Source organism: Lupinus angustifolius, chromosome LG01, assembly GCF_001865875.1.
Source record: "Lupinus angustifolius cultivar Tanjil chromosome LG01, LupAngTanjil_v1.0, whole genome shotgun sequence".
Taxonomy (NCBI): domain Eukaryota; kingdom Viridiplantae; phylum Streptophyta; class Magnoliopsida; order Fabales; family Fabaceae; genus Lupinus; species Lupinus angustifolius.
The window spans coordinates 658906-681985 of record NC_032009.1 but is presented as its reverse complement, the minus strand read 5'-3'; the positions used below and the strand labels follow the sequence as shown (position 1 = coordinate 681985).

The 23080-nt window shown below is 32.6% G+C and overlaps 4 protein-coding genes across 5 annotated transcripts; all 4 read left to right on the top strand.

Annotated features, from left to right (window-relative positions):
* On the top strand, positions 5512-7786 carry LOC109344069 (transcription factor TCP14-like). The gene has a single exon (XM_019582681.1). The coding sequence runs from the start codon at positions 5901-5903 to the stop codon at positions 7152-7154; it is 1254 nt and encodes a 417-aa protein (XP_019438226.1). The 5' UTR covers positions 5512-5900; the 3' UTR covers positions 7155-7786.
* LOC109344056 (transcription factor bHLH47-like) lies at positions 14217-16578 on the top strand. 2 transcript variants are annotated; one of them, XM_019582669.1, is made up of 5 exons: positions 14217-14462; positions 14729-14831; positions 15389-15507; positions 15673-15804; positions 16060-16578. In XM_019582669.1, the coding sequence occupies exons 2-5, from the start codon at positions 14785-14787 to the stop codon at positions 16422-16424; spliced, it is 663 nt and encodes a 220-aa protein (XP_019438214.1). In that variant the 5' UTR covers positions 14217-14462; positions 14729-14784; the 3' UTR covers positions 16425-16578. The 2 variants fall into 2 exon arrangements, with proteins under 2 accessions (XP_019438214.1, XP_019438207.1); XM_019582662.1 differs by having other exon boundaries at positions 14223-14462; positions 15673-15800; positions 16056-16578.
* On the top strand, positions 17402-18484 carry LOC109344050 (40S ribosomal protein S9-2-like). The gene is made up of 3 exons (XM_019582650.1): positions 17402-17507; positions 17595-17976; positions 18107-18484. The coding sequence occupies exons 1-3, from the start codon at positions 17480-17482 to the stop codon at positions 18288-18290; spliced, it is 594 nt and encodes a 197-aa protein (XP_019438195.1). The 5' UTR covers positions 17402-17479; the 3' UTR covers positions 18291-18484.
* LOC109342013 (transcription factor PRE3-like) lies at positions 22214-22852 on the top strand. Its single transcript, XM_019579999.1, has 2 exons — positions 22214-22376; positions 22482-22852. Exons 1-2 carry the CDS (start codon positions 22257-22259, stop codon positions 22632-22634), a joined length of 273 nt encoding a protein of 90 aa, XP_019435544.1. The 5' UTR covers positions 22214-22256; the 3' UTR covers positions 22635-22852.

Here is a 23080-nt window from a genome sequence, read left to right as displayed (position 1 = left end):
AGTTAGAAATAAATATATTGATATTTTATTTATTAAATTATTATGCATATTTTTATAATAAAATTGAAAACTAATGTAATTTTATTTTACCATTTTAGTGCTCAGCTTTCCCCATTCGAGCAATAGACTAGATACTCGCATAACCACCATGCTACTTTGCTTAGTAGATCTAGAAGTATTTAAATTAGGGTGTCATTGATTGTCACAACATGTTTATGCAAATGGATTTCCATGAGTAATAAATGTATATAAAATATATGAAAAAATACATGGATAATTATTAATAAATGTATTATATACAATCTGAGTTGCAGAGAAAAGATCACAGAAAGTAAGAATGATTCTATTTTATAATATATATATATATATATATTAATCTTGTTTCAAAATAAGAAAATAACCTAGTTATTTGATGGTGAAGTGATTAATAAAATTTGAGGTGCTGGTTCGTATGAAGGCATAAGAATGGTGAGATATTAGTATTTTGGAGCGAGTTACTCAGCTCCATGAACACTCAAATAGTGAGAGTGATCTTCAGATGTTTAACAAAGCTGTGTTGCCAAAAGTCATTGCCAACTAAGATCCATATACATATTAATAAATGATATCCATGTGTCTACATTTCAGTAGCATTATCTTGGCACTGTATATTAATAATTGGACCCTATTTATACATATCTATATCTACATGTATGTATAAACTGATTATCTCAATTATTAATTCTAAATTGAAGTCCAACTCATGTTTATAAAATTAGAATTAGCCAAATACATACAACTCATTTTTTCACCCTCTTATGGAATAATTTGGCTATTTTATACTTTTCTAGTTCACTGCTTGCTTGTTAGGAACAAGAGAATTAATGAAAAGACACACTAGTGTATGTATTCAGTCATCTACAACAATAGCATTAATTTAGTTCATAAAAATTATAATTTGCTTCACATTTTTGGGGTACAATTATGATTGTTTAAAAATATTCAAGTTGCTCATCATTAGTCTAAATTGAGGGGTCTCATTAATTTCACCTAAACTTCAATTTACTCAATTTAAACATTTCATGTATAATCATAATTGTCTCTGAAAAATCCAGGTAGTAACCACACATTAGGATCAAAGCGTAAAACAATATATTTAGATATTTTATGTACCAATAAGAATTTGATTTAGGTTGGGAAACCTAAAACTTCCAGTACAGTATAAGATAAAAAATTAAGGTCGATGATAGTGACATTTGTTATAAGAAATAACTGCAATATTTCAAAAAAAAAATTAACTAATAATCTAAGGGGTGAGAAATACATTGTGAAAGACTAAAAAATATTTTATGTATAAGCAAATATTCTATTCTAATAAGTAATAACTATTAATGCATTTGAAGAATTGTTTGAACTTTGGTGTAGAAATAGAACTAGATAGTGGAATCTGAGTTGTCTCTCAAGTGTCAATGACATAACCACCAAACACAAAATATCAATTATTTATTCAACACAATATTATTTTTTTAATATAATTATACTAATAATATTATAAAAAAAAGTTTTCATTATAATACTTCTTTATCTTTTTTTGGACCGTAGTAAAATAAAATATTAGAATATTGTCCTATTTTTTTATTTTTAATTGAGCCGTCCAGTTTACTTCCTGGGTTAATCCGGTTTAACCAGGTTTAACATGGTCGGACCGGATTTTTTCCTGTTCAAAGCGGACCAAGTCTCATTCGGTTAAGACAGCAAACCAGACCCATTTTCAAGTTCGGTCAACGGTCAGAACGGTTGGACCGTCCGGTCCGGTTCTAACAACACTGGTTAAAATGTTAAATCCTTCTAAACTAGATATTTGAACTTATGGTTGTGCTGTGCAACCTTGAAGCATAGAGTGGGACCAAACATGCATTGACTGAAGGTGGGGGACTGTGATTAATATTGTTGGATTGGGTTGATAGCTTGTCCAATTAATTTGGTAAATACACAGTACAGTATCACTAAACATATATGTGTATACATAAATTGAAATATACAAATTTAATTATATATATATATATATATATATAGATATTGTGGAGGGTAGGATGTCTTCTTCAATATGACATACATAAGTAGCAAGGCATGTGGTATCAGAAAAGGCAGCAACACTTAATATCTATCTGGTCCACTTCTATGCTTAGCAATTCAGGTCCACTATGCCCTCGTGGACACGACACAAATCAAATATGGAATTTTTGCACTTCAAAATATAATATTAGCATTTCCAATAGGTGTCTTCATACCGGAAGTAATTCTTTTCGAGCTGGAAATATCTACAGATATGTAGGATTAACTCTCCCAGTGAATATTTTTTTCATTCACAAGACTCAAATCCGAAACATTCCTTAAGGGAAATCAAATATGCATCACTTGAACCACCATTCGTTGGTATCTCGGCGCGTGTTTAAGTATTGTCTTATGTCAAATTAAGTAAATGTTTCTCTTAAGAGAAAAAGATATATGCATGAATAGTGTATGAGTTTTATACATTGTCACTGTATTATCTATGTTTTATTATCATTAACTCTCCAAAGATAAAAATCTAAATGAATGATGAGTGATGTACTGACTGTTTTTATAATGATAATACATAGATATTATATCATTCTCTTAAAATATAATCTAAATTAAATGTATCTTATGTAATTTAAGCAACTTGAATATATATAATAATGTGTTATTTGACAAATAAGTAGACTTTATAGGACCACCCACAATGAAATTTCTTTTTCTTAATCTTGCACGGAACATTTCAACAGTGGAGGCTAACTTTTATTAGAGTTAGAAAACCCTGTTAGCAAATTATAATTGATCATTTTGTTTAAAAAAAATGACGTAATACTATATATTGAGATAGATTTTATGTACGTAGTAAGGACATGCATTTTCTTAACTAAGACATGTTATAAGTTTAACTTTTGACTATAAAAGTTTACTCTTGAGTTTAGAGAGTCGTTATCAAAGATTGAAGAGAGCGTTTAAATTTTTGTCAACTTGTCGGTACGTTAGTATTTGCCTTTCTTGGCATGTAATTTTGCGACAAGAGCTTTTGCATATGTGGTGTAAAAAGCTGAGAAATCTCACGTGGGTGCTGAGCATTGTGTCATACAAAAATCAGGAATTAATTTGAACCCTTATTTGGATTCTCAGTTTATAAAAGCAAAAAATAAAAAATATGAAAAAGAAGGAACTCGACTTTCACTAATTTGAAATAGGCCAATAATAAGCATGTTTGTTATAGTATTATGCTATGGCTAAAAAAGTTTCTAGGTGCTGCCATTAGCTTTTAAAATATTCATAGGATGCTTCAATTATTAAAATATTTTAATTGCAATATGGGTCAAACAAAGTGGATTATAAAATGACAAATTACAGTCATGAAAAGTAAATATATTCGCCTCAACTAATTGTATTTTGCGTTGAATTATCAAGCTTGTTTACTTTTGCACCTATATCACAATAAACTATTTGATCATTACATGCAATCCAAAAATCAAAATTGACCTATTTTACTTAGGGGAAGTGGTTTTTTGTCGTATGGTGATGTTGCATGTGATAAACTTCAACTACTCACTGTCCAAGTATAATAAGTAGTAATGAAATAATATAGTTATTCCAAAATGTTGTTTTAAATATTGTATTCATTTAGTTTTATCTCTCTTATACTTATATTTGTTAAATTTACATGTATTTCAAATAAAATTATTGTATCTTCTTAATTAATTATTCCAAAAGTTCTATCAACTATAACAAATCTATTATTTGTTCGGAAAAATATTGGATTAAAAGTGATAAGTGTTATTTTTCTATGGTTATATGGACTTTAGTTTTTTGGGGAATAAAAAAAATTATTTAAAAATATAAAAAATTCAGTACCATAACATATATTGTCCTACAATCATTATACAAGAAATATTATTACAATTTAAAACTAACATAAAGTACTTCTTGATCTACTCTAAAATGTAAAATTAGAATAAACTATTTCATTCCATGTAGCTAGAAAAAGGAAAAGTTTGGATAAATTATTGGGAGAAGGGTGAGAGAATTCAAGATCAATGTCGTGTTCAATTCAAGGAAAGCTATCGTTTGGGTTTAGCCCCATTTGTTTCCATTACATACATGTCACAAACTCCCAAGTGTCACTTTAAGTTTTATTTTTTAGTATAGTTTAATGGTCAATGCCAAGTTCTACAACAAGAGACTAGTATGGCACTTCATAAATGCAAAGAAAACGAAGTTGAGTTGTATGAAGTTTGCTCACATGAACAGAAAACAACAGTGTCAGGTTCAACTTCAAGTAAACAAAACCCTCTCAAACAAGTCCTAACCAATAGAAAATCTTGGAATGGACTTCCCATATAACTACATATAAAGACTGCTTGTTCTCTCTGAAACTTTACAAGGATTTAGATCCATTTCCATGTGCTACTTTGTGGTCCTAATGCTCAACAAGATAACCCACAATAGCATAATTTTGAGTCACTATAAATTTCTCATCTGTATACTTTTGTCATTTTCCTTAAAATACTTCAAATCTTAAGCATTATGGTATTTATGATCGGTGCAATGATTCTCAAGATTTGGAAAAAAAAGCTATATGTTTGATTTGATGTATTAGAAGTTAAATTGATAGATGAATGCTTGTGTAATCTCTATGTAACTAAATACACCTATAATGGTATTTGATGATAGACAAAGTAAACATGCCTAAAGTGTTAGCATGAAGCTATATTTGGATAATATTTGAAATCATAAGAATGATATATATTAGTGACTTAATTTCTTGAGCTTGTACTAATTTTTTTTGTTTGTGGCAATTCTATCCGAGCTAGAAACATCTACATGTGAAGCTAACTCTCTCAGCGGACATTTTTTCTATCACAAAACTAGAACCGAAGATCTTACATAAGGAAAATCAAACATATATATATATATATATTACTTGAGTTTGTACTACTTAGTAATTGATGTGAAATTAAGTTGATCATATTAGTCAATAAAACAAAACTGAAAGGCTCTAATATTAATTAGGCCCAATTAAATCCAAAGGGCTAAGCAAAGGGAAATTGAGGAATCCCAAAGTTGAGAAGCAAAGGTGCAAAACAAAAGGCAAAGGGCAAAGGCAAAATGAAATGATTAGTTGAATGAGAAGGGACCCTCTTGTTAATATTTCCTTTCAAGGTCTTTAAATTTTTTGACTTGGGATCGGGTCCCACTTCGGCCACCATTGTCTTTCTGGATTGAATGATAAAAAGAGCACCTCACGTGGACTCTGAACCAAAGGGCTGTCCAACCACAATAAAAAGGGAACTCATAATTTCTTTAATAAAAATAAAAATAAAAAACTAAAAATCTAAGATTTTTCCACTTCAGGTTTAAGCTTTTCATACAAGTAGAAGGATTAAAAATCAACATGAATGATCACACATTAATAATTAAAAAGGTAAACACAACAACAAAGCAATTTCTTTTCTGAAAAAATAAATAATGCTTTTTAAAGCTCACCCATATAATTCCCACTCATTATCTTTGTTGCTTAAAGCTCTTACCCTCCCAGCTCCTTCTTATCTCATCTCTCTCTCTCTCTCTCTTTTTCTCCCTCACTCTTCTCTCTCACAAAAATATAACACATCAAATTCAAACCAAATTCCAATTCCCTTATACAATGAAAGAAAGTAAAAAACTACACACCCTACTCATACCTTCCTCTAAATATAGTCACTTATGAGAGAAAGACCCACCACACATAAATTAAATTAAACTCATTGATCCCACTCTCTGTCCCATAAAACAAAACGATCCCACACACCCTTACAATCAAACACATAGAACAACACACCAAAACGTTATAATTTTCTCTCCATGCAATCATGGAAGGAGGTGATGATGATCTCCACCACCACCACCATCAGCATCAACAGCACCACCGTCAAAACTTCCCATTCCAACTTCTTGAGAAAAAGGAAGATCAAGAAGCAGCATCATGCTCCACCTCATCCCCATACCCAACCCTAGCAATCTCACCAACAGAACCTAGTACTTCCAATTCAAACCGATCCAACCAACTTGTTGCAACTCCATCCACCAACACCTCCACAGAACTCTCAAAGAAACCACCGCCAAAGCGAGCCTCCACCAAGGACCGCCACACCAAGGTGGACGGCCGTGGACGCCGCATCCGAATGCCGGCACTGTGCGCCGCTAGAGTTTTCCAGCTTACCCGCGAGCTCGGGCATAAGTCCGACGGCGAAACCATCGAGTGGCTCCTCCAGCAGGCGGAACCCTCCGTCATCGCCGCAACCGGAACGGGCACCATCCCTGCGAACTTCACCTCCCTCAACATCTCTCTGAGAAGCTCAGGGTCCACCTTGTCGGTGCCATCTCAGCTTAGATCCTCGTACTTCAACCCAAACTTCTCGGTTCAACAACAACGTAGGACCTTGTTTCCCGGAATAGGGTTATCTTCAGATAACAACAACAGCAACAACAACACATCAACGCTTCTGAATTTCCAACAGTCCAATAACCTATCCATGTTTCAAGCGAAGCAAGAACTTCGAGACGGTGGTGGGGGTGGGGGTCAATCTTCTTCAACGACGCTGGATTTGTCTGATACAAACACGGTTGAAGGGTTAGGAAGAAAAAGAAGACCAATTGAGCAAGACCTTTCTTCAGCGCAGCATCAAATGGGAAGTTATCTGCTGCAGTCGAGTGCAGGTGCTATTCCGGCAAGTCACGCTCAGATTCCAGCGAACATATGGATGGTGGCTCAAGCTGCAGCGAATTCAAATAACCAGGTTATGAGTCATGGTGACCCTATATGGACATTTCCACAAGTGAATAATAATGCTGCTATGTATAGAGGCACTGTTTCTAGTGGCTTGCACTTTATGAACTATCCTACACCCATGGCCTTGTTGCCAGGTCAACAACAATTAGGTTCATCTGCTGCTGGTGGTGGTGGTGGTGGTAATATAAATATGAATGAAGGGCATTTGAGTATGCTTGCTGGACTTAGCCCTTATCGGACGGTGATCGGCGTTTCTGAGTCTCAGGCAAGTGGGTCTCAATCTCATCGTGGTGGTAGTGATGATCGCCATGATTCCACAAGTCATCACTCTTAAAAGGATATGAATTGAATTTTTCTTCATCCTTCTCCTACTTCTTCCTAGCTACATCATGTGTAGTAGTATGATGATGTGTTTATTTTATTTAACACACGTAAGTGAGGTGGTTTGATTGATTGATCTTCAAACATTGAGTTTGATTTATTTATTTCCCAAAATTAATTTTTTGGTGTGATTCATATTTGGGTGGAGAGGGTGGATCCAATAGAAGAAGATAAGAGGGTTTTTTAGGGTTTGGGAGATGGTGACACTATTTAACAACCTTGGTATTTTGGCTGTTTGTTTTTAATTTTTACTTCGAGTAAAAAAAAAAGTCTCCTTTGATTTATTTCACTACACGATATCTTATCATCATTGTTTGTGCTGTTCCCTCACCTCATTTTCTCTTCATCTATAGTACTCTTTTATGTTGAACAGAAGAAAACGACCCATTTCTATTTGCATTCGATACCCTTCGCTAAGTTTCCTATCTAACAGGCATTTGGGTGTTATCACATTTTGCTTTCTTACTTTCTTTCTGGGCCACAAAGGTAAAAGGGATGAAACAGTATTTGTTACCGCTAAGATGATTAATGTAAAAATGTTATGTACTAGTGTTGGTATATTAAATTTACATTGCTTTTTGATCATTCTGATTCTAAATCTCTGCCATGAATCTCGAGGTTTACTGCATCAATGATTAAGATTTTTCAAAGTAAGATGGTGGTAATAGGAGTGTGGGCCCAAAACCCTTACCGGTTCCAGGTGTTGGCTCAAGTGGTGGGGTATACATGCTGTTTATTTATTGCCTAAACCAGTGTACAATGTCACTGACAAACAGGTGGATCATTCTCCATCTTTTTTCGTTTTTGAAAATTTCTTTTTTGCCCTTTTTTAATGGAGCAGTTGCTGGCTTCACAGAAAGATCCATGGTGACTCTTTAATGACCCTACTGGGATAATGCCCCACCATTTCCATCAACCAGGACCATTCTTTCCATGGCCCATCCTTTTAATGGTCGTGTTGAATGATTGGGTCTTTGCTCAGCAAATAAAGGCAAAACGTGGAATCTACAGTCTCTTTGATCTCTCTATCGAATAGCTTAGTTATTAACTCAATTTATAAGTTGTCTAATATTTGTAAGTTAGTTCAGAATTTATACGTTATGAAGAATGAAATACTATTAAATTAACTGAATTCAATTTAGATTGTTAGTTAAAATAAGTTATAAGCTAGTAATTTACTGAATTAATATCTTTATCAACATTTTTTTGTTAAAATAATAAGCTTAAATGATTAACCTGCCATATAATGTTACCAAGCACACTCAAGCTACACGGTTGGCAAATGGGTCTTCCCCCTTCTTACTTTGGCATACTATATATTATATTTGCATGAGTATTCTTAAGATCATTTATATATTGTTATGTTTTGTAATCTAATAATATCCATTACTCACTAAAATAATAAGGAACCTCTACTTTAATACACTTAAAAATTTGTAGGGAAGGGGGAGAGTATGATTAGGATATTCCCTCCACTATAAGTTTTGTTCCACAGAATATGATTCAAAGCCAATGTTGCTTATGAAATCATGTCAATAGCTTGAGTGTAAAGCAGCTATGAAAATCTACACTTGTACACATATGGTTGTTAAATTAAATCATAATCAAAAGCCCACATATCTGATTAGTATATATGATATATATATATATACATATACATATATATATATGTTACTTGAAAAGAATGGTCAATGAAATATGGTATCTTGGTAAGGTTCCAATTATGTGAACTAAACAGTAAGCTGATAATGACAGACAGCTGAAGATGGTTCCAAGTCCCACCATGCGCTGCTAGCTAGAGCTGTAAAGCAAATCATGAACCAGAATTGAAAAAGCGAAGCGCCTAGGCCTAAACAGTTTCTAGTACTATCACTTAGATAGCAAAAAGAATTAGTATATGTATTCTGAAACAATATGATGTTATATATCTTGTGTCTTCACAATTTTGATGAAGTTTTTCTAATATAAATAAAGCAGAAGGATTGTGTTATGATAAGTATATGCATATTTAGAGATATGCGTGTGCACAGTGCAGTAAATATGTAACATGTCCTGTATGGAGATACTAAGGTTAAATATATATTACTTTTTCATTCAGTTAATTAACACGCATACAATTACTGCTTCAACTTCTGTTGTTAAGTTCCATTCATTAATAAAGTTAGATAAGGGTACAGTCTAAACTTTCGAGTTAAGGAGAGATTCACTTACTCCAAGTAAAGTTTTTTATACTTACTTTTTATCATATTTATTAATTGAAATTATTAGATTTCTTTAAAATTGATGGTTAAGATATAGAATAAATTTAAATAACTTACTCTTGACGTGACGTGAGTGGATAATCAGTCTCGAATTGCTTCATACAAGTCTCCAAATTAAATATAGGGGTTTTCAGGGTGTATATGTTATGACCAGTACCATATATACCATAAGATACCATATATCACTTCCAATAGTATAACTTTTATCTCTATTATTACAGATTTACAGTGATCCTATTTAAACATGAAAGAGAGAAGAGGGCCTACCACAACAACGAATAAAAGTATGGGAGGAAGAAGAGGGCAATGCATATTAATAAGCCTGCTCGGTTGGGAAGAGAAATTTATTAATTGCAATTGTGTTGGTAACATGATTGCATTTGAAAAAGTATAGTATATGCTTATCATAACATTATATATTTTATGGGAGATGTTGGATTTACTATTAAGTTTTTTAAATTTATTTCTTATCATAACTATCTTGGATTTTTCTATGATTAATGACTAGTAAATGGATTCCACTTATATTTCATTATTATAAATGTACATAATTTTTAACATTATCAACTCTAGATTTTCTCCGGGCTTTTCAAATATACAATTTATTAATATGCATTAAGTTAGAAATATGAATATGAGGAATTGTTAACATGATTATACTCAATTAAAAAAATTCACATTATAACTTGATTTAAATTGATGCACATTAAACTTAAAGTTCAAGCTATATTAGAGTAGTTTTTACCTATTTTTTTAATCAGTAACAGGCATAAACAGCTAGCTAGCACACTAAATGTGTTTCAATGTGTCTTTAAAATAAATAAAATAATCATTTTTTAAAATAAAATTTGAGAATGAGCATAATTTCGATTTAGCATAAAAGGAAGGGAAATTTAATTTTTATCATCAACTTTCACCTTTATATTTGTAGGGCAATGTTTTTAGTCGTCAGAGTTGTTTATTCAGAAAAATTAATATAATTTTATCATCAATTAATGAAGAGTTATTAATGAGCAATTAAGGTGTTAACAGTCTTACATAATTTGTGGCATATATTATGTTTTTATTAAATACGTGGATGAAAATGCGACCTTCCAATTGCTATGAGGTGGAGAATATGATCTGGGTCGTACCCATTGTTCACATGGATCTATAACTTATACTTAAATGATATTGTACACAACAGCTACAAGAATGGTCCCCCATAGAAAATCTTGTATCCCAAAAATATTGTGAAAAAAATGTTACACTAACGGTTGAAGAGTTTTTTATATTGTTATTGTTTCACTTATTATTTATTTTTAATTATTATAAATTTTAAATAAAAGTAATACAAATGAATGACGAATAATGTACTAACTATGTATAATATTTACACTGTCACTTCATAGATTTTTTCGCTCAAAATATATAGCATGATTAGACCATCTAGTCTACCAATTTCTTCTGTAATAAAGGTAAACAAGTCGGCTAGATTTTGGGCACAACAATATTGAATATATTTGGCCCATAATATCCCTTAATTCCTTGTTTGGGCCCATGAAATCTCTTAATCTTGTCATTGTTTGTAACAAGGAAATATGACAATAGATGTTGATGCACCACCCATGTGCCTCTTTACTTGTGTTTAGCCCACAGGTTTGTGGTTACTAGTCACGACATAAGTCATTAGATATCTTGACCCACCACCACATCCACTCAAATGTTTTATGTTTTTCCTTTTATATCAACATGTTGGGTAGGAGATATAAATTGGCCCATTCCCATTTATTGCTTTGGGTGCTTATTTACCAAAAAAAGAGAGGTTAAACTGGAACAATATAATGTTTCCATATTCAATTTTAATTGGCAATTGCCTCATTACTTCAAATTGAAAAGCTCAACGATAAAGTGATAAACCAAACAATACAACATGTTATAATTAATAATAATGGTGTACCCAAGCATATATTCCTAATTTGTGACTACAGGCATAAAAAAATGTTACTCAATCGTGTGTTTGTGTTCACGCTATATTGATTGATTGTTTCAACAATTTGGGCATTAATTATTAAATAGTACCAAATAATTATTAAAGAGCACCATATAAATTTATTCAACAACCAACAACCAAGCCTTTCTAAATTTATTGTATAAATTTATGAAGTTGCATATTTTTGAATGAGTGAAAGCTCACATGTGTGTTAAGATTGTAAATTCTCAAATTCTGATGCCTGATTTACAAACAATGTAATATTACTAGATTTTCACATGGTCAATTTCTTTATTGTTATGATACATTCACAAATAGGGAAGCTAACACTATATGCATTAGTGTTATATATCATCTAGACTAGTGATATGTTTGGTATAAGCATGTTTACTGTGATTTTGAGGGATAAATATAAGTCATTAAATCAAATCATATATGAATGACTTTTGATTTTTTATCTTGATAATTCATGTAGGATACATCAAATATTTAAGAGTTACTCTTCTCACATCTTACACTAGGATTGCTCTCACTTATTATTACCCCTCAATTATGTGTCCATAATTGTTGCAACTGAGTTGAGAGGTACAATAATGCAAAGTTGCATCTGCCAAAACATCTTGAGTCACATCCCTCACATGTAGTGTTGGGGATCAGTTTAGGAATTGTCCTGGCTAGTGGCCTGGCGCATCTAGCATGTGGATTCTAAACTTTACATACAAGTGAGGAGTATAGTGCCTCCTTAGTTGCTGAATATAGTTCTAGTTTCACTTCTAGGGGTTAAAGGTGGATAATTATTTTTTTTGTACTACCAAATGTATCCACTTACTTTTTTGGGTAAAAAACTAATCCCTTTCAGAGTTTGTAGTTGTCCCTCCCAACAAGCGTCGCTCATAGGAATCGAACACTCAACCTTGGATATTTAGTGGGGCCTTACACTATTAAACCAACTCCTTATTGGTGAAGGCATGCAAATTTAAATAACATGTTTATAATACTTGAAGTCTTACATAGGATGAAATGAGAAATAAATAATATGTTAGCACTAAGCTTTACTAAGTAGACAAGTCACTTATTTGTGTGGTCCTATTGTACCTCAAGTACTACATTAGATGGTGAATTATAATTGGACAATGATATACAACAATCACCTAAAATTGACTACTTCAAAACTCTATTATCCAACACACCTTGTCGAGTGTCTTGCATACATGGTTTAAGGAATTACAATAAACAAAGTTTACATTGCAAAAGATCACTTTTAAAATCTTAATGTCCTTAATATGTTCTTTCCCAATGCAAGCTTTCTATCTTTATTTCTTTAATAAGTGCTCTAAGAATATTCATTAACATTTTACTAAATAGTATGACAGAGGTCATTCTCATTTCACCATATGCATAGAATAACATTCTTGGATGTGATGGGTGCAAGAGTTGGTGTTCTCTGGGAATTTGAAATCTTTGATCCTTTCTTTTCTCCTTTGCTTTGCCATGTAAGGGTCTTAACATAACACTTCAATAAATTAAGGTTGTCATCATATCTTTACCTTCATAAATCCTTCTTTATCATGTTTTTGTTGATTTTGATCTTTTTAATATGGTTCAACTGAGACAAAGGAGGCTGCCAAAAACATTTTAGTCCATATTTTCATAGAATAACCATATAGCTTGACAATAAAGGCAACACAAAAGATGTTATAAGCTTTTAGGTTTGATAGAAGAAGAACTAGAATCAAATTATAAAAAGAACAATGAAGAATAACCTTGAAGCTATTGTGACTTTGTAGGAAATGAAATATACAGAGCAGATAGTGAATGCAGCATAGTGTTTAGTGAGTCCAAAAAGTGTAAACCTTGTAAGTGTTTGTGAGTTAATCAAAAGATTGTTGTATAGCTGAGACCAATAATCCTACACATATAAATTACTGTTTTTAAAAGGACTCATAATTTTCACATATAATAAGTTCAGAGCCTATTGGGCATGTGGTGCAATAATTCATTTGTTCTTTTCAGATTTTTGTTATTGTGACACATACCTCTACTAGCTCCATTAACCTGAGCTTCATCTTCTACTATCTTCTTCTGCCGTGTGATGCTGTGTTTCTTTATAGTTTATACGCATCTTTTGCAAGGTTTTTGAGTCCACTTTGAGAATCAGCAACGACAACATACATATACAATATAGATTTGTACCCCACATTCTATAGAATTAGCTCCTTATTTGCATCATCACCCATTTTAAAAAGGCATCTGCTATCGACTTTGACATTAGCACATTTGGTATCCGGAGAATTTCTTATTAGATGTTCTGAAATTAACACTAAAAGACGAGCAAGTCATCCTCTCCAGTAATAGAGAGATAAAGTACTACAAAAAATAAAGAAAACAATAATATAATAATACATTTTTATCCTTTCATCTATAATGGAATAACACTTTTATTATTAAAAATACATGTAAAATTAAGTGTTTTTTTGAGACATGTTTGAAAGATGACGTGAGATGGAATATTGAATAAAATAACAAGCAAGGTTGTGAAGAGGTAAAAATGAAATAAGAAAATGATGACGTGTCAAACATGACTATGATGGCCATCTTATCATTGATGTTTCCCATCTGTGGTTGCCACGTGCTTGCGGAAAATCTTAAAATTCTCTGAGAAAAAAATGTACTCATGTAATTATCCTATTAAAAAAACATGTAAATATGGAATAATATAATAATGTATATAAGTCTATACACTATATTCGAATTTTTTATCTTAGCAAATAGTGAAAGGTGGAAGTTCGACGTAGCAAGAGCACGAAGTGGACACGCGCCTCATGTGAGAGGTGTCTTCCCGCCACACTCTCTTTTGTTGCCAGAAACAAAGAAATCTCCTTTCTCTCTCTTCTGCCCTAATTTCTTCACTAATTTAAACTGTTTCATCTCTTGCTTCAAATTTCTAATTCATCTTCATCATTCCACCTTCATTCACAACACATTCAATATACTCCAATTTTATTCCATCGCAATCCTCTGCCACCAGGTACGTAAGAAAAACCATTTTGCTCTTTATGCTGATATAATATCCACTTTTATTTTTTTGATTGGGTTGTTTTTCGTTTGATCTGTTGAATTTCTGGATGCCCAGTTTGATTTTTATGAATTCTGGAGATTAAAGTTTGGAACTTGGACTATTGTTTTCCCCCTTTCTCTGATGGATTAATTGGTCATGGGAATTATTAATTGATTGAAAATATTCAGATTTTCTATTTATCTGTCCTTTTTGCAATTGTTGTTTTTGTACTTTAGGATATTTTGTTGGTGGAAGAATTGTCTACGGGAATAGCTAGCTGGTTTTTGTTAACATGGGTTCGGAGAGTGCTGCTCCTATGGTTGAGAAATCAATAAACAGGTTAGAGACTTTAATGCCTCACTATACACAAAGAATGATAATATGATACTTATGTAGTTTCATACATAAAATACAAAGACGAATTTACTTTAGAATTCTTAGATTCAAATGCTCATTGCTCTTGTAGTAGGTGCAAGTTAAATGAAAAGCCTTTTTTGTTGTAATTTTATTGCTGAATATTACCTGATCCTTTGTTCCTAAATCGATTTTGTTAATACCCAAGATTAATTTGACTTGCATGCATTGTTTTCATTGGAAGAAAACTATCTGAAATTGGTTTGAAGTTTAAAACATTTGATTCATTGGCCTGAAGCAAGTAATAATTGTTAGACATTTCCTGAATTTCTAACAATAATTTTCATAGTTCTGTGCATTTAAAGCTCATGCTGTCTCAGCAGTACTTCTTATGAAAAGTTTCAGTTTAGCAAGAACTACTAATACAAAGTAGTAGTCACAATAGCACATTAGCACTACATGCTAGATGTGCCTCTCACATAAGTACTTTATCAACTGGTTCACATGTGGATTCAATTATTGTTAATTTGATGTGCTTTCAGATCTTCTCCTGGTAAAAAGAAACAAGGTAAAGTCCCGAAGAGAATTCACAAGTCTGAAATGGAGAAAATGAAGCGCGAACATTTGAATGAACTCTTTCTTGATCTTGCCAACACACTTGGTAACCTCTTGTGCCTCCAAGTTGTATATGCTTGAATTTCACTTGCTTTTCTCACCTTGTCTTTTAGGTCACCTTTGACATGTTGCATATATAATTTAGGTGCTTTTTTCTTCTCTTGTTTTCTCTCTTTTATCTCACTTCTGTGTGGTGATGGTGGTGGGACAGACCTAAACGAGCAGAACACTGGAAAGGCTTCTATATTGTGTGAAACTGCTAGACTACTACAGGATTTGGTCTGTCAGATAGAGTCCCTCAAGAAGGAAAACGTTTCTCTGTTATCTGAATCTCATTATGTAAGTTATTGACATCCTTTTCCTCCTTTCTCTTTATTTTTCCCTGTTGAGACTACTGCATGCTGATATGTATGGGGATTCTGGGACGGATCTTTATCATCTGATATCTTTAGCAAACAGCGAGTATAATCTTCGAAGCAACGTACTTTAGCTGATCTGCATTTCATCTTACTTTGGAATTTGATATTTTGATGTCACACAATGAACACTTTCTTATGTCTGGTTATAATTCATATGATTATCTTCACTGGGCAGGTAGCAATGGAGAAAAATGAGCTGAAGGAGGAGAATTCTGGTTTAGAAACTCAAATTGAGAAGCTTCTTAGTGAGATACAAGCAAAAGTGGCTCAGTCTAAACCTGACCTGAATGCACCCCCTAGTTTGGAACTTGAGCTGCCAACACAGACAAATTATCCAGGGCAGAGTCTCCAATTGCCTTCTATAGACCCTATCTTGCAGCAAGGACCTGCTATTTTGGTTGTTCCCTTTCGTCCCGACCTTCAAGCAGCATTTTCAGCTCCTAATGTTGCTGAGATTGCGCCAAAGCCTTCATCCGTTGTGAGCAAACCACATGCAAGGTATCCCACACCAGCAGATTCATGGCCATCCCAGCTTCTTGGATAGCAACCTTCTTCAAGTTTAAACATGTTAATTTGTTGAATCTTAGTTCAGTAATTGTTATAACTTGTAGTCCCTTTCCTAATAACATCGCTGCTCTGCATATTTCGTTTGTAAATTATGCGTATTCAATGATCTAAAGGAATTTTATTCAGCTCTATTTCTCCTATTAAATTTTAGCTAGGTGTTAACTTTAGTTCTAGTGATAAAGATTCATTTTCATTTCCTTTGATTTCACAGGCTGAAAGCCTCTAGTTACTTAGAAGTCCAGAACTTGGACAAAGACACAAAGTAAGCACCTGAGTCATTTTTAACTAAAATTATGAGACACTAATGTTATTCACAAAACTTGGTACCTAGTTTCATTACGTAAGTTTTATTCTTTTCATACAAAAGATTAGTTACTATTCATTGCAAAGATTAGTTACTAATCGGCTCATAAGAAAACAAGCACACCATATAACAACTTTTTCATTAAATGATTTATTATTTTAAAACATATTCTATCTTTTCTTACTTTTCTTACTTTTCTTGATTTTTTTTAAAAATACTATCAGATTACAATTTTACTATTGCTCATTAATTGATATTAAGAACAAAACATATAATATGGGGAAATGGAGAAAATATAATAAATACTTCTAATAAGAATGTGTCTAGAGGAAATATTGTATAATTGGAGAGAATTTATACAAGAAAGAAAGAATGTATAATTTAGAGAGAATTTACACTGAAGATTAGACGAAAAATTGTATAATTCAGTAATGTGATTCAAACTAACATTACCAAATACATAAATTTTGATTGATGTTATTGGCAAGTATTGGTCCTTACAAAAAGTATTACTTATTTTAAATGTTTATATCTTTTGCATTTCAGCCCTTTAGCTAATTTTATGTGAGGACTAATCTATAATTATAATTTGAGTGAATTGGGCCTTTTTAATGGGCTTTAAAGTGAAAAGACTGACCCGGATAGGATTAGGGTTTTGGAGTTGCCACAATATATAAGATTGTATCAGTTGAGATTGAAGTGCAGTAGAGTGAGGTGAAGAAGGAGCCATGGTGCACGTCTCGTATTTCCGCAAATGTGAGTTCTCTCTTTCTTTCTATTTATTGTTATTTGAATTGAACTTGATTTTGTAATTGATCTGAAATGAAACGTTTACAATAATAGATGGGAAAACTTTCAAGAAGCCACGTCGTCCATACGAGAAGGAACGATTGGACTCAGAATTGAAGCTCGTTGGTGAGTATGGTCTTCGATGCAAGAGAGAGCTTTGGAGGGTTCAATACGCGCTAAGTAGAATCCGTAACAACGCAAGGAATTTGCTTACTCTTGATGAGAAGAACCCTCGTCGTATCTTTGAAGGTGAAGCTCTCCTCAGGAGAATGTTTCGTTATGGCCTTCTCGATGAAACTCAGAACAAGCTCGATTATGTCTTGGCTCTCACCGTCGAGAACTTTCTAGAACGTCGTCTTCAGACTCTCGTTTTCAAATCTGGCATGGCTAAGTCCATTCATCATGCTAGGGTTCTTATCAGGCAGAGGCATATCAGGTTAATCAATAATTTTAATTTCAATGAATAATTTGTTTTATATGCATAGATTGATACTGTGTTTGTTGTTGATAATTATGATACATTGTTTGGGGATAGAATTTGAATTTGAAAATTGGATTTGTGTTAGGGTTGGGAGACAAGTTGTGAACATTCCATCATTCATGGTTAGGGTTGATTCACAGAAGCACATTGATTTCTCTCTTACGAGCCCACTTGGTGGTGGAAGACCTGGAAGAGTGAAGAGAAGGAACCAAAAGGCTGCTGCTAAGAAGGCTTCTGGTGGTGATGGAGATGAGGAAGATGAAGATTAAGCTATGAATTTATTTGTCTTTTCCTAATTCTCCTGTATTGGATTCTAGACTTTTAGATTTTTGTCATGCTTAACTGTTATAAGTTTCTGATATTTGTTTCCGGTTTGAGGTAAATCTGTGCTAGAGATATTTTGTTACTGAACTTGTTTACTTGATGTTTAAGTTTTGCTCCAATTCCTGTGGTGATCTCTTCTTATTTATCTTATACCTTCAATTCCAACTGCATTTCTTTGGATACTGTATTTATTTTCTATGCATGTTTTTCGGCTTATACATCCAAAAAATAGTTGGACATCTTAGGGTTTCTTTGCGTGCTGGGTTTTGGAGGGGGAACACGCGTCCTGCGTTTTGGTGGGGAAACACGCCTCCTGGGTTTTGGAGGGGAAACACGCCTCCTGGGTTTTGGAGGGGAAATAAGCGAGTTGAAATGGTGATATTAAGTGTTTACACTAGCAAAGGTAGTACAAATCAAAGGTGGTTGATTATGTAAATAACTTTATTCTCATTATCACTCACATCTTTATGTAAGGGTGGCCTAAACAATATTAATATAAGACATAATTAGTATCATGTATGGTGATATTAATTCGAAGTCAAGTGGAGACATGCCCATAATGTTATACACTATCCTGTATGTAAGATCTGGTTCTGCTTAGGATAGAATCGTTTTGTTCATTTTTCAAAATGTTCAAAGAATTTTAATCAAATACGCGTTTGCTATGGAGCATTTCTTATACATGATTCCAAGTAGAGATTTGATAATCTGTGTAACTCAAATGATGTGTCGTAAATAAACTTTGATAAACTGGTGTGACACTGCATATATACTCCGACAGCTATTGTGCCCAATCACTAACATTGTTAAGGGCATTTGAGAGAAGCAGCTCAAAATGGTGTGAGAGAAGCAATCACGTTGTTAAATTTATGTGCCATACATGGCTTAAAGTTAGAGGAACTCCTATTATATGTTACGACATGGGTGGACCTCCTTCTACATAGGGCAAATGAAATCTAACTACTCACGCAAGCATCATATTTTTTTAGTGAATGGAGCTTCAAATAACCCCTATCGGCCCAGTGTATCGTTACTAAACAATGTCCATGATTTTTTACCAAATTAATGATCTAAAGTAATATATGGCTAAAATCATTTTAGTTGTGAAAAAACATATACCCACAAACATGCACTCTCTCCATTCCAAAAAAATTGTTTTCATTTTGTTCATATCTTCCATGTATATATTTATAAACGTTTCAATTATATTATTCTTTATTACTTTTATTGTCATCTCATATTTATCAATTTATTTTTAATTTAACTTTTAATACACATTAAATGAAATTCTTTTATTGATAGTATATTTTACATTTACAATATCACTGACTTTTGAATATCCATCACCTTTAAACAACAAACATTTTGGAATGACAGTTATTTTTCTTATTTTGATAAAGAGGTCTTTATGATGCAATCACATGATATATGCCATAAATTTATATTTTATTTTTAATTTATACATAATCTGTGTTACTTTATTTATTGATTTATAAGTAACAAATCACCTCTTACCGTAAGAGAATTGGTAGAAAAACGAGAATAACATCATTCATCTTTTAATATAAATCCAATAATTAAATTGTGTTTCGCTCTAATTAGGCCCTTCTTTCTCTCTGTTATAAATCCAATAATTAAATGATTCAATCTTGTTTTTCTGAAGGCTTGTTCTATCTCTACCTCGTGGGGAACGGATTCAATTATTATTACCCCTAACATATCACAACTTGGATTACTATAATAGAGACTCAGTTCTTTTGTTTCTTCTATTCTACCTACATAGAGTCAGACTTCAGAGAGAACCCGAAAGAATAGAAATAATGATGTCTACGACCGCTTAAAATATTGCAAGCACGGGCGAAACAGATTGAACTACCAGTTTTGCCATTTCTAACTATTGTATTAAATCTCCAGATTGCTAAAAGTTGTAGTTTTCATGTAAATTTACACATATATAACTAATACTATAGTATGAGTTGCACCATGTTGCACCAATAACTCCAACAATATTTATTACTTATCATACTACACTAAGTTTCAACATAGGATGCCCATTTCTAAATCATAATTACAGTAAACTTATAACTAAAATGTCAGGAAATAAATTCTTAATCTAACTAACAGAATCGACTACCTAGATCAATTGATATCATATTTCTCTAAGTGTGTTTGATATTATATATAAGTGATTTTATATTGGAATAAAATACGAAAATTGTATTAGACAGTGTGGCTAACTAAAATACTACTTGAATTAAAAATGTTTATAATTAAAAATAACTTGATATTAATTAACTATAACATATTTAGTAAAAGGAAATAATGAGTTAATATTCAATAGTATAATAAGTAAATGGTTGTGAGCTCTCATTTTTTGAATTAGGAATTAATCTTTTACGAAGTGTATAATTATATTTTCTAGTAAGTATTGCTCAACTTTTAATAAAAAACTAATCCCTCATACCACTAAACTAACGTCTTGTTAGTGACCTTGATACCGTTTTATCCTCGACACTGGAGGCAATCCTAAGTCGGGAATATCCACATCTATATGGGGCTAAGTCTCCCAACGAACATTTTTTTTCATCCACAATACTCAAACGGGGTTCTTGCTTAAGAAAAATCAAACATGTATCACTTGAATCAACGTCCGTTGGTATACGGTTTACATAAGGGTGAATTAATTATTAAGAGGCTGAAATAAAGAAATATGCAAAGGTTGTGAGCATTAGCACAGTCCTCGCTGTTAATTGGATCCAAGGTCATGTGCCTCCGAGATGCACGCTGAGCAATCTCATCTTATCTAATCCCACTGCGTTCTCTTTCACATTCTTTCTTCTCTCTTTGTGAACGCAGTGTGAAGTTGTTATGAGCAAGATCATCGAAATCGTGATTGCATTGACCAGTCAAACAAAGAACCCCTCGGTCACGTTACCCCTAACCGATAGAATTGCCTCTTTCTTTGGCTAGACATAAAAACTTAACAATTATCTATCCTCGCGTTATATATACAAGATAATGTTAAAGTAGTGTAGAAGTTGGAAGAAATTATTAAAATCAGTCCCTACAAATAAGAATAACAAACTTCAAAGTATCTTTATGTTGAAAAAGAGATGAATTTAATATACCAAGAAATAACAGAGACTTAATTTTTCAATGCAGTTCAGAAAAATCTCAATATATAAGTAGTTGTATATCTTTATTACATTAGCAATAACGAGAAAACTCAATGACTAATCTTCATGTCTAGAAAATAAGGTTATTGAAACCTTCCAACCATTATGACAAACTTTGGTCTCCAAGCTTTAGTGCTAGAGTGTTAGCAGATAAAATATTAATATTTAGTTTAAATTTTGACAGCCCCACATTTTGCTCGTATAACTTTTGTTGGAAGATCTTCTTCGTTAGTGAAGTGAAAGAAATATATAAATAAGTTTGACATCACATCTTGACTCAAACCTTAAAGCATTAAATTTATGAGTTTATCCAATTATATACTTTTTAACTCATCCATTTTTATAAAAATATACCAATATTTGCATTGAGAATAATTAGATAATGGTATTGCGTGCAGAAAATGGAATTGGTAGACCAAGAGAGGGTAGAAGCAAACAAAAAGATCAATCTATGAAATATCTCTCTCTAACTTGATTCACTGCATACACATGCATAGAAGCGCAGTGAAATACACTTATAATAACAAAAACAGATTAAAGTAAATAATCCTTAGTTGCCGTCTCGATCTCTCTCTATATATTTTACTCTTCCCTAGATATCCCCTAGTTATCTTTTTTGCATGTTCGATATTTTCATGTGATATACAATTACCAATTCCCTATATATACTAATTAAAGTACTCAGCTATACATACATAGCATTAGTATCAAAAGATACCTAGAGATATATAAATTATGTCTAACAGAAGGTCAAGGTCAAGTAATATGATCACTGAGGATCAGATCAATGACCTTGTCTCCAAGTTACAACAGCTTCTTCCTGAGATTCGCCATAGCCATAGGCATTCTGATAAGGTATTTCATTTCTATATATATATTTCATTTCTAAGCTCTATAGACTATATATGATAGTACCCTTTTAGTTTCTTCTCTCATGAATCTGAATGGGTTTGATTTCAGGTGTCATCTGCGAAGATATTGCAAGAGACATGCAACTATATTAGAAGCTTACACAGAGAAGTGGACGATCTAAGTGAGCGTTTGTCTGAGTTGTTGGCAAATACTGACACTGCTCAAGCTTCAATCATTAGAAATCTACTTCTGCAACAATAATAATAATAGATCTAGTACTCCTTAATTTCCTTTTTCCTTCGTGCTGCATGTACTAGGTTTTTGTCATTTACATATGCGTGTATTATTGTTAGTTAAAAAACAGCTTTTGTGTCCCAGCTAGGTTTTGTCATCTAGATATGCTGAATTAGTTTCTTCACTTTCTTTTCACCCCAAAAATGAGCTCAGTTTCCTTAGATATATGATAAATAAAAGAACTCCAGGCATCACCTTCTTCTATTTTTCTGCACTTTTCAACACATATATTCATGCATACCCTCTACCTTTGGAATATGGATCCTCTATCCCAAAGACACCATGTCTTCATATCACCATCCAATAGAATTATGCAAATGATATAAAATATTACTTTATATTTTTATAATTCCGCATTATATAATGATACATTTTAATTGTTCTAGGGTACTATTTGAGACATTAAAAGGATC

Excerpts from the sequence above, each read along its gene's own strand:
- LOC109344056 (XM_019582669.1), top strand. The coding sequence starts at position 14,785 with ATGGGTTCGGAGAGTGCTGCTCCTATGGTTGAGAAATCAATAAACAG. Across the intron at positions 15,508-15,672 it reads TGATCTTGCCAACACACTTG|ACCTAAACGAGCAGAACACT; the intron begins GTAACCTCTTGT and ends GTGGTGGGACAG. Across the intron at positions 15,805-16,059 it reads ATCTGAATCTCATTATGTAA|CAATGGAGAAAAATGAGCTG; the intron begins GTTATTGACATC and ends CTGGGCAGGTAG.
- LOC109344069 (XM_019582681.1), top strand. The coding sequence starts at position 5,901 with ATGGAAGGAGGTGATGATGATCTCCACCACCACCACCATCAGCATCAA.
- LOC109342013 (XM_019579999.1), top strand. The coding sequence starts at position 22,257 with ATGTCTAACAGAAGGTCAAGGTCAAGTAATATGATCACTGAGGATCAG. Across the intron at positions 22,377-22,481 it reads GCCATAGGCATTCTGATAAG|GTGTCATCTGCGAAGATATT; the intron begins GTATTTCATTTC and ends GTTTGATTTCAG.
- LOC109344050 (XM_019582650.1), top strand. The coding sequence starts at position 17,480 with ATGGTGCACGTCTCGTATTTCCGCAAAT. Across the intron at positions 17,508-17,594 it reads CGTCTCGTATTTCCGCAAAT|ATGGGAAAACTTTCAAGAAG; the intron begins GTGAGTTCTCTC and ends TTACAATAATAG. Across the intron at positions 17,977-18,106 it reads ATCAGGCAGAGGCATATCAG|GGTTGGGAGACAAGTTGTGA; the intron begins GTTAATCAATAA and ends GATTTGTGTTAG.